General features: G+C 38.9%; 1 protein-coding gene across 3 annotated transcripts in view; it reads left to right on the top strand.

Annotated features, from left to right (window-relative positions):
- SRGAP2 (SLIT-ROBO Rho GTPase activating protein 2) overlaps positions 1-12,037 on the top strand; it is a 125,534-nt gene that overhangs the window by 89,608 nt on the left and 23,889 nt on the right. For all 3 annotated transcript variants that reach the window (XM_063178085.1, XM_063178084.1, XM_063178086.1), the window contains exons 13-16: positions 2,319-2,349; positions 3,029-3,089; positions 7,736-7,813; positions 11,540-11,674. In XM_063178085.1, coding sequence (XP_063034155.1) covers positions 2,319-2,349; positions 3,029-3,089; positions 7,736-7,813; positions 11,540-11,674 — 305 coding nt within the window. The remainder of the gene's footprint in view (positions 1-2,318; positions 2,350-3,028; positions 3,090-7,735; positions 7,814-11,539; positions 11,675-12,037) is intronic.

Genomic DNA, 12,037 nt, shown 5'->3' with positions numbered 1-12,037 from the left:
CCATCAAACAGATTGTCTAAGCAAGAAATCCCCATCTCCAAAGTGATGGATTCAGTGGCTTTCTTTCACTTCCATCTCACTTACAGTTTCTTTATTCTCAAAATCTTTTGCCAAACAATCATATTTATAAAGCTTTCCTGTTTCATCTTCCCCATTTTGATGACCAACTAAAATATTAGACACATATCATTTTCTGCACACATTGAAGTATACAAAATACTGCTACTAAAACTGCAGTTATTTCTATTAGAATAACCAAACCTGTTTTACAATAGGTTTGATTTAGCCAAAGTGCAAAGCTCCAACCATCAAACATTGTCTAAACAAGCAATTCCCATCTCCAAAGTGATGCATTCAGGGGCTTTCTTTCTTTTCAATCTCACTTATAGTTTCTGTAGTCTCAAAATCTTTTGCCAGACAATCATATTTATAAAGCTTTCCTGTTTCATCTCCCCCATTTTGATGAACAACTAAAATATTAGACGCTGTCTAACTCATCATTTTTTGCACACAAAATACTGCTACTAAAACTACAATTATTACCATTAGAATAATCAGACTTATTTTGTAAAGTTCCTTTAGCCAAAATGCAAACTCCAACCATCAAACAGATTGTCTAAGCAAGAAATCCCCATCTCCAAAGTGATGTTGAGGGGCTCTGGGGCTGGGCCGGGGGCTGTGCATCCTCCTGCCTCGTTAACAAAAGCAAGGTGATTACCACCAGCGTGGACTCATTACTGCTGTTCCCATTCCTCTCTGCAAAGCAAAACTGACAGCTCCTAATTAGACCCTGACATCTGTAATAATAAAATATTATTCATCATGAAACAATTTTAAATATCAAAGAATCGTGCTGGCTAACGGCTTTAAACCCACCTCATTGTCTGTGACAGCCCGTGGAATTGGATTTGTTTTTAATTTTTTTTATTTTTCATTCAGTGTTTTGGATTTTTTTTTTTTTTGTTTTTACAAAAGGAATTTCCTCCAAATTAACACATTGTACAGGCTCTTAAAAAAAATCACACTTCTAATCCCCTTATTTATAATTCAGCAGCCATCTGCCCTGGCAGGGAATTGGCTGCAGTGATACATGAGGGCCTCGCTGCCATTATCTCCCTTGCTTTCATTTTTACAACAAACTAAAGGAATTTTAAACCCCAGCCATAAATTTTGAGGGGAAAACCCTGCCAGAGCAAAGCTTTTTTCCTATTTTTCTGCCATTAACGTCTCACAACACCAACAAATGAGAGCAGGCAGGCAAGGCTGGTGCGTGCTGCTGTTCCAGGGGGGGGTTTAATGTTATTTATTTATTTGAAATAATATCAAAACCATCATAAAGACTGTGAACAACACAGGGGGGACCCAGCTGCTCTTCCCTGTGCAATTTATATCAAACTTCATCTCCTGCAAGCATCCCAGGATTGTGGCTGGTCAAAATTAAAATGTCAGGGGTGATTTTTTTTTTTTTTTTTTTTTTTTTTTTTTTTTTTTGTCAGGGCTCCCTTGTGCCTCGTGCAGGTTTTGAGTGATTTAAAAAGTCAATTACAATTTTTCTGGAGGTCCAGAACTGGAGTGAGGCTCTGGAATTATGATTGACTGGCAATTTTGGCTCTGGAATTGTGGTTTACTGGGAATTCTGGCTCTGGAATTTTGGTTTACTGGGATTTCTGGCTCTGGAATTATGATTGAGTGAGATTTCTGGCTCTGAAATTATGGTTTACTGGGATTTTTTGCTCTAGAATTATGGTTTACTGGGATTTTTTGCTCTAGAATTATGCTTGACTGGGATTTCTGGCTGGAATTTTGGTTTACTGGGATTTCTGGCTCTGGAATTACGGTTGGGATTTCTGGCTCTGGAATTTTGGTTTACTGGGATTCCTGGCTCTGGAATGATGATTGCAATTTTTGGCTCTGGAGTTTTGGTTTATTTGGGTTTCTGGCTCTGGAATTATGATTGACTGGGATTTTTGGCTCTGGAATTCTGGTTTATTGGGATTTCTAGCTTTGGAATTGTGATTGACTGGGATTTTTTGCTCTGGAATTATGGTTTACTGGTATTTTTTGCTCTGGAATGATGCTTGACTGGGATTTCTGGCTCGAATTTTGGTGTACTGGGATTTCTGGCTCTGGAGTTACAGTTTATTGGGATTTCTGGCTGTGGAATTTAGGTTTACTGAGATTTCTGCCTCTGGAATTTTAGTTTTCTGGGATTTTTGAATCCTTCCCTGCTCCAGCACGTAGCAGGGATGAGCTGGTGATGGGGGAGGATTATTCTGATTTTCTGCTCTTTTTTTTCCCCTCCTGCACCCCTGGACCAGTGGCAGACGCAGCTCCACCGTGAGGAAGCAGGTTATTATTATAACAATAATTAAAACAATTAACATTTCCCTGAGTAACGAGGCAGGGGTGTGGTGTGGGAAGAGGAGGAAAATAAATTTTTATCTTTCCCTCCTTGTCTTCCATCGGCCTTTTCAGTCTTGTTGGAGAAATCCCTCAAACCTGGATCCACAACCTTGTTCATTTTCCATGGCAAAATTAAAAATTGCTTTTACTCTGTGTTCTGACAGACCTGGAATCAAAAATCTAAAATCTCTTCATTTTCCATGGCAAAATTTAAAATTACTCTGTGTTTTGAGAGTCCTGGAATTAAAAATCCAAAACCTCATTCGTTTTCCATGGCAAAATTTAAAATTTCAAATTTAAAACTTCTTTCCTGTTGTGCCTTCCTGTAATAAAGATTTACCAAGCCTGGCTTTGTGTCCCTGACCTTGGGGATAAAATGTTGATTTTTGGTACCCAAGGGAGGTAAAATGTGGTTTTTTGAGATAGGGAGGACCCAAACAATCTCTTGTTGATACTTTAAGGATAAAATTTGGGAATTCCAATTCAGTCTTGGGGCTTTGGAGTTTAGGGATAAAGAGAGCAAGGTGTGATCTTGGTGTGCAGAGTCAAACCTTTCTCATTTTTTATTATTTTTTATTTTTTTCCCTCTTCTCTCTGCATTCTGCTGGGATTCCTCTGTGGGCAGGATTCCTCCCAAGCCATTCCCCTGGTGGTGGAGAGCTGCATCCGCTTCATCAGCAGGCACGGTGAGTGTGGGGAATTCCTAGAAAATAAAAATAAATAAAAATAAATAAAATAAAAATAAATAAATAAAATAAAATAAAATAAAATAAAATAAAATAAAATAAAATAAAATAAAATAAAATAAAATAAAATAAAATGTAAAATAAAATAGAAAGTAAAATAAAATAACGTTAAATAAAATTAAATATAAAATAAAAACGTATGCACGGTGAGTTTGTGGGACATTCCAATACAATAAAATAAAAATTATAATGAAATAAAATATAAAATAAAAACTAAAATAAAATAAAAATTAAAATTAAAATTAAATAAAATATAAAATAGAATAATAACCTAATGCACAGTGAGTTTGTTGGACATTCCTGTAAAATAAATAATAAAATAATAAAATAACCTATGCACACTAAGTTTGTGGGACATTCCTATAAAATAAAAATAAAGTAAAATAAAATAAAATAAACCAGTAAAATAAAATAACCTATGCATGGTGAGTTTGTGGGATATTCCTATAAAATAAAAATAAAATTAAAAATAAAATAAAATAATAAAATAAAATAAAATAAAATAAAATAAAATAAAATAAAATAAAATAAAATAACGTTAAATAAAATTAAATATAAAATAAAAACGTACGCATGGTGAGTTTGTGGGACATTCCAATACAATAAAATAAAAATTAAAATGAAATGAAATATAAAATAAAAATGAAAATGAAATAAAATATAAAATAAAATAATAACCTATGCACAGTGAGTTTGTTGGACATTCCTATGAAATAAAATAACATAAAGTATAAAATAAAATACAAAATTAAATTAAAATTGAATATAATAAAATAAATAACCTGTGTACGGTGAATTTGTGGGACATTCCTGTAAAATAAATAATAAAATAATAAAATAACCTATGCACACTGAGTTTGTGGGACATTTCTATAAAATAGAATAAAATAATCTATGCACCGTGAGTTTGTGGGACATTCCAATAAAATAAAATAAAATAAAATAAAATGACCTATGCATGGTGAGTTTGTGGGACATTCCTATAAAATAAAAATAAAGAAAAATAAAATAAAATAAAATAAAATAAAATAAAATAAAATAAAATAAAATAAAATAAAATAAAATAAAATGACCTATGCATGGTGAGTTTGTGGGACATTGCAATAAAATAAAATAAAATAAAATAAACCTATGCATGGTGCATTTTTGGGATATTCCTATAAAATAAAAATCAAATAACATATGCACAGTGAGTCTGTGGGGCGTTCCCATAAAATAAAATATGAAATAAAATATAAGATAAAAATAACCTATGCACAGTGAGTTTGTGGGACATTTCTATAAAATAAAATAAAATAAAATAAAATAAAATAAAATAAAATAAAATAAAATAAAATAAAATAAAATAAAATAAAATAACCTATGCACAGTGACTTTGCGTGACATTCCAATAAAATAAAATAGAATTGAAATAAAATAAAATACAAAAAATAACAGAAAATAAAATAAAATAACCTATATTTTATAGGTTAAAGTTATAAAATAAACCTTATAAGGATGTTCAGAGGGGCTCAGGACCTGGTGCTTGTGCAGAAGCTGCCCCAGGAGGAAATGGCTCTGATTTCTGGTGCAGTGACTGCTCCAAATCACCGACCTTGCAAACCTTGTTTTACCAACAACATCCCTTTATTCCTTACAAAATAATCTTCCCGATTGTGTTCCCTGCTCTCACCTTCCTCTGAGCCCTGAAACGTGGCCTTCACCAGGAACAATCATCCTCTTCATGAGGAGGAGGAGGAGGAGGAGGAGTGCTGAGGGTGCTTGAATGCAGGAGGTCAAGCAGTGAATTAATTGCTCACTCAGTGCCACACAGAGATGATTTATGCCTGTTTGCAGGGCTGACCTCTGCCAGCCCTGGATGCTGCACATTTATTGCAATTTGTTTTCATTTTTAATTGATATCATTTGTTAGTGGTGCGTGAAGCAGCTGTTAATTACCACGTGGGGAAGGAGGTGGAATCCATCTTCATTAAGCGAGGTGCAGGTCCTGCTTGTTTCCCTTGTTCCATTTCTGTTTTAGAATCCATAATCTGGAGTCCCATTCTCATCAGCACTTGGAATAACCAAGTTATAATCCTAGAATCAACCTAGAATCTTTCTTTAAGGCCATATTTGGATATTTGCTGGAAAAACCCTTGAGACCGCATTGGAATGGGAGCTGATGGGGGATAAATTCTTCAGGATGATGCTGATTCCAGCACCAGGAGATGCTGATTTCACTCAGATTCTACAGTTGATTATGATTTTTCTAGCAGATTCGACTGAATCCTTTTAAATGCTTTAAAATTTTCCTCATGGCATTGGTCGAAATCCTTGAGATTGGATTGGAATGGGAATCCACCACATTGGAATGGGAACTGATGGGGGATAAATCCCTCAGGATGGTGCTGATTCCAGCATCAGGAGATGCTGATTTCACTCAGATTCTACCATTGGCTTTGATTTTCCAACAAATTCAACTGAATCCTTTGAAATGCTTTAAAATTTTCCTCATGGCATTGGTCAAAATCCTTGAGACCATATTGGAATGGGAACTAATGGGGGATAAATCCTTCAGGGTGATGCTGGTTTCTCTCAGATTCTACAATTGGCTTTGATTTTCCAACAGATTCAGCTGAATCCTTTTTAAATGTTCTAAACCTTTTCCTCCTGGCATTGGTCAAAATCCTTGAGATTGGATTGGAATGGGAATCCACCACATTGGAATGGGAACTGATGGGGAATAAATCCTTCAGGAGATGCAGATTTCAGTCAGATTCTACAACTGGCTTTGATTTTCCAACAAATTCAACTGAATCCTTTTAAATGCTTTAAAATTTTCCTCCTGGCATTGGTCAAAATCCTTGAGACCATATTGGAATGGGAACTATTGGGGGATAAATCCTTCAGGATTATGCTGATTCCAGCATCAGGAGATGCTGATTCCACTCAGATTCTACCATTGGCTTTGATTTTCCAACAAATTCAACTGAATCCTTTTAAATGCTTTAAAATTTTCCTCCTGGCATTGGTCAAAATCCTTGAGATTGGATTGGAATGGGAATCCACCACATTGGAATGGGAACTAATGGGGAATAAATCCTTCAGGAGATGCAGATTTCAGTCAGATTCTACAACTGGCTTTGATTTTCCAACAAATTCAACTGAATCCTTTTAAATGCTTTAAAATTTTCCTCCTGGCATTGGTCAAAATCCTTGAGACCATATTGGAATGGGAACTATTGGGGGATAAATCCTTCAGGATTATGCTGATTCCAGCATCAGGAGATGCTGATTCCACTCAGATTCTACCATTGGCTTTGATTTTCCAACAAATTCAACTGAATCCTTTTAAATGCTTTAAAATTTTCCTCCTGGCATTGGTCAAAATCCTTGAGATTGGATTGGAATGGGAATCCACCACATTGGAATGGGAAATAATGGGGAATAAATCCTTCAGGAGATGCAGATTTCATTCAGATTCTACAACTGGCTTTGATTTTCCAACAAATTCAACTGAATCCTTTTAAATGCTTTAAAATTTTCCTCCTGGCATTGGTCAAAATCCTTGAGACCATATTGGAATGGGAACTATTGGGGGATAAATCCTTCAGGATTATGCTGATTCCAGCACCAGGAGATGCTGATTTCTTTCACTCATATTCTACAATTGGCTTTGATTTTCCAACAGACTCAGCTGAATCCTTTTTAAACTCAGATTAAACATTTTAAACGTTTTCCTCCTGGCATTGGTCAAAATCCTTGAGACCACATTGAAATGGGAACTAATGGGGGATAAATCCTTCAGGGTGATGCTGATTTCAATATCAGGAGATGCAGATTTCTTTCACTCTGATTCTACAGTTGGCTTTGATTTTCCAACAGACTCAACTGAACCCTTTTAAAATATTTTTAATATTTTCCTCCTGGCATTGGTTAAAATCCTTGACACCCCATTGAAATGAGAACTGATGGGGGACAAATCCTTCAGGACGATGCTGATTTCACTCAGATTCTGCAATTGGCTTTGATTTTCCAACAGATTCAACTGAATCCTTTTTAAATGTTTTAAACATTTTCCTCCTGGCATTGGTCAAAATCCTTGAGACCCCATTGAAATGAGAACTGATGGGGGATAAATCCCTCAGGATTATGCTGATTTCAGCACCAGGAGATGCTGATTTCAGATTCCACAATTGGCTTTGATTTTCCAACAGACTCAACTGAACCCTTTTTAATCTCAGTTTAAACATTTTAAACGTTTTCCTCCTGGCCTTGGTCGTATTTTACTCCTGGCTGCTCCACTGCTGGTTTATGACTTCCTCTGGGTTGTAAAATCCTCTGGGGATCCTCCAGGGTGAGAGATAACATCAATGGCTGTCAGAGCCCTGTTACTCCAGCAGTTTAGAAGGGTTAATAATTCTTCTGTCTGTGCTGAGTTCTGGTTTTTCATATTCTGGACATCTCAGGGAAAAGTGGATTTTAAACAGCATCCTCTGCCTTTGTTCTTATTTCTCCTTTATCACAGGAGCTGGAGCTGCTGAAGGTGCCTCTTCTTTTATCTAATCCATCTTATCTTGTCATCAGCATCTCTTGTTTTCCTGCAGGTCTGCAGCATGAAGGAATTTTCAGAGTGTCTGGCTCCCAGGTTGAAGTGAACGACATCAAAAATGCATTTGAGAGAGGTAAGGGGCAGCTTTTCTAGGAATCACTGCCAAATGTGGGGATTTGTGTGAGCCCTCAGAACTGCCCTGAGTGCAGCTCGCTTCTTTTTGCCCCTTTGATTTTTGTGTTTCCTGAGTGAGGCTCTCCCCAGCCCCTCCCTGGTGCTCATTAACCTTGAGTTCTCACTTGTTTGCTGTTGTGCTTTGTACCCCGTGGAGTGGCTGTGCAATAAATATTCTGAATCCAATCTCCCCTCATGTCTGATAGCTTATTGATTGTTTGCAACACTAAAGGACGTGGAGGATTTCATTACGAGGTGCAACTGCAGTTTCCTCCCCTCTCCCCAGCTCTTTGTGTGCTGCAGGATGAATTTCCACGGGCTTTTCTCTCTCTTGCTGGGACACAGCTTGGCTACATTTATTCAAAACACCAGCAAGGGGGAGAGGGGGAAATTTCAAGAGAGTGTTAATTTGAGGTAGCTTTTAATAGATTGGGTTTTTTTCCCCTCTCCATACAAAGGCAGGGAGCAGTTGGGAGCCTCCTGGCTCATCAGCTCCTTGCTGGGCAGGTTCAGAGGAGCTGCTGCTCCTCAGGTCACTGGGAACAACAGAGCTGCTGTTAATCCCTGCAATCCGTGCTCCCAGAGAATGGCACCCGTGTTTTTCCCTGCGGCAGGACGAGGGCAGGCATTAATTGGCTTTGTTTTGCTTTTGGGGGAGAGGGAATTTCAACGAGCAGCGACGTGTGGTGGGTGATGTCACCCGTGCCCTGCTCCATCCACATGAAAACCCTCAGCAGGAATGTGTGTCACAGTCAGGAAAAGCACCAGAATCAGGTTTTTATATAAAGAAATTAAAGAAACACCAGTTTGGAGAAATAGCCACTTTCATCAGAATCAGATTTTTATATAAACAATTTTTATATAAAGAAGTACCAGCTTTTGGAAGTACCCACTTTATCAGAATCAGATTTTTATATAAAGAAATACCAGTTTGGGGAAGTACCCACTTTATCAGAATCAGATTCTCATAAAGAAATACCAGTTTGGGGAAATATGCATTTTATCAGAATCAGATTTTTATATAAAGAAGTTCTTATATAAAGAAATACCAGCTTTTGGAAGTACCCACTTTATCAGAATCAGATTTTTATATAAAGAAATACCAGTTTGGGGAAGTACCCACTTTATCAGAATCAGATTTTTATATCAAGAAATACCAGTTTGGGGAAATACCCACTTTATCAGAATCAGATTCTGATAAAGAAATACCAGATTGGGAAAGTACCCACTTTATCAGAATCAGATTTTTATATCAAGAAGTTTTTATATAAAGAAATACCGACTTGGGGAAGTACCCACTTTATCAGAATCAGATTTTTATATCAAGAAGTTTTTATATAAAGAAATACCAACTTTATCAGAATCAGATTTTTATATAAAGAATTTTTTATATAAAGAAATACCAGCTTGGGGAAATACCCACTTGATCAAAATCAGATTTTTATATAAAGAAATTTTTATTTAAAGAAATACCAAATTTTTAAAAAAAATTTTTTATATCAAGAAATACCAACTTGGGGAAATGCCCACTTTATCAGAATCACATTTTTATATAAAGAAATACCGGTTTGGGGAAATACCCACTTTATCAGAATCAGCTTTTTATATAAAGAATTTTTTATATCAAGAAATACCAACTTGGGGAAATGCCCACTTTATCAGAATCAGATTTTTTAATAAAGAAATTTTTATATAAATAAATACCAGCTTGGGGAAATACTCACTTTATCAGAATCAGATTTTTATATTCAAAAAATTTTTATATCAAGAAATACCAGCCTGGGGAAATATCCACTTTATCAGAATCAGATTTTTTTTATATCAAGAAATACCGGATTGGGGAAATACCCACTCTATCAGAATCAGATTTTTATATCAACAAATTTTTGTATAAAGAAATACCAGCTTTTGGAAGTACCCACTTTATCAGAATCAGATTTTTATATCAAGAAATACCAATTTGGGGAAATACCCACTGGTTCCATGCAGAAATAAAAAAGAGGATTTTTTTCCTCCCTTCATCTCACTTTTTTCTGTAAAATCTGTGCTGTAGAACAGTGCCAAAGTTACCAGTGAGGTCCCTGCAGTTTATTTCCTCATGCAGAGCCCTTGGTGGCAGTTAATACCAGGGCTGGTGCTCAGCTTTGGAGTGGCCCATTTATTATCCTGTGTGTTATTAAGATAATAGGCAAGCTTTGGTAATTTCAGTCACATAATGGATATATATGGCTTCAATTTGAGGATTGCCCCATCATTAAATCTAATTATGGCTGATAGGGAGTTTTCCCCAGGGAGCAGCTCCTTGAGTGAGCATCTTCCCTTTGGTAGTGCAGGAAAACCTGGTGGATCTGCAGCAACAAATTGTCCCAAAAACACTTCCCCCACCCCATTCCCTGGGCCTGCACACACCTGGGACAGGTGATGCTTGTGTCCCTGTGATTGTGATGCACCTGGGCCAGGTGTGTGATGTCTGTGTGTCACCTGGGCCAGGTGTGTGATGTTCCTGTGTCCCCTGGGCCAGGTGTGATGTTTGTGTGTCCCCCTGTACCACCTCAGCCAGGTGTATGATGTTTCTGGGTCACCTGGGCCAGGTATGTCATCTTTGTGTGTCCCCTGGGCCACCTGGGCCAGGTGTGTGATGCTCAGTGTCCCCTCTATCCCTTGGACCAGGTGTGTGATGCTTTGTGTGTCCCCTGAGCCAGGTGTGTGATGTTTGTGTGTCCCCTGGGCCAGGTGTGTGATGCTTTGTGTGTCACCTGTGTCCCCTGGGCCAGGTGTGTGATAGTTGTGTGTCACCTGGCCCAGGTGTGATGTTTGTGTGTCCCCTGTAACCACCTAAGTCAGGTGTGTGATGCTTTGTGTGTCACCTGTGTCCCCTGCGCCAGGTTTGTGATGTTTCTGTGTCCCCTGGGCCAGGTGTGTGATGCTCAGTGTCCCCTCTGTCCCTTGGACCAGGTGTGTGATGTTTGTGTGTCCCCTGGGCCAGGTGTGATGATGCTCAGTGTCCCCTCTATTACCTGGGCCAGGTGTGTGATGCTCCTGTGTCCCTGAGCCAGGTGTGTGATGTCTGTGTGTCCCCTGGGCCAGGTGTGATGATGCTCCTGTGTCCCTTGTGTCCCCTGAGCCAGGTGTGTGATGTCTGTGTGTCCCCTCTATTACCTGGGCCAGGTGTGTGATGCTCCTGTGTCCCTTGTGTCCCCTGAGCCAGGTGTGGAATGCTTTGTGTGTCACCTGGGCCAGGTGTGTGATGCTCCTGTGTCCCCTGCATCACCAGGACCAGGTGTGTGATGTTTGTGTGTCCCCTGTGCCACCTCAGCTGCACTTTTGGGTCACCTGTCAGGTGCTGGAGCTGTGATGTTCCCCCCTGCCCAGAACACCTGCCGTGTCTGCAGCAGGAGCACCCCCACACCCCCCCTGGGTGCCAGGGTGACATTGGGGTGACATTTGGGTGACATTTGGGTGACAGAGCTGGCCCAGGTGTCAAATGAAGCATCAAAGTGTCCTGGCATTCCTGGCAGAGCTTCCCACCTGGGCATCATCTCTCTGTGCCTCACCCTTGCAGTGCACCTGGGCTGGGTGGGATGAACATAAATCCTTTCCCCCAGTGTTTGGTTTCCCCCAGTGTTTATTTCCTCCAGTGTTTGATTTCCTCCAATATTCTGATTTTTCTCTCCTTGCTCCTAAGGGGAAGATCCCTTGGCTGGCGACCAGAATGACCACGACATGGATTCCATAGCAGGAGTCCTCAAGCTCTATTTCAGAGGCCTGGAGCACCCCCTGTTCCCCAAGGACATCTTCCATGACCTCATTGCCTGTGTCAGTAAGTACATGAAGAACTGGAAGGAAATTAGATTCATTTTCCTCATCCCCCACTTGTCTTCCCTCCCTTTTCCCTTTTTTCCCTGAGTCCAGGGTGAAATTTTGGGGTTTCTCTGGTTTGGTTTGTGCTGCTGGGCTGCTTTCTGTTATCCGATCACCTTTTCACAGCCACCCTTGCTCTGACATCAATGAACAAGGAGATGAAAATTCTGAGATTTTGAGGATTCATTTTCTTCACCCCACACTTGTTTTTTCTCCCTTTCCCCTTTTTTCTGGACTCCAGGGTGAGATTTTGGGGTTTCTCTGGCTGGGTTTGTGCTGCTGGGCTGGTTTCTGTTATCCGGTCACCTTTTCACAGCCACCC

Source organism: Melospiza melodia, chromosome 28 (assembly GCF_035770615.1).
Source record: "Melospiza melodia melodia isolate bMelMel2 chromosome 28, bMelMel2.pri, whole genome shotgun sequence".
Taxonomy (NCBI): Eukaryota; Metazoa; Chordata; class Aves; order Passeriformes; family Passerellidae; genus Melospiza; species Melospiza melodia.
Note: the sequence above shows the minus strand (reverse complement) of the source record. Positions and strands in the feature narration are given on the sequence as shown.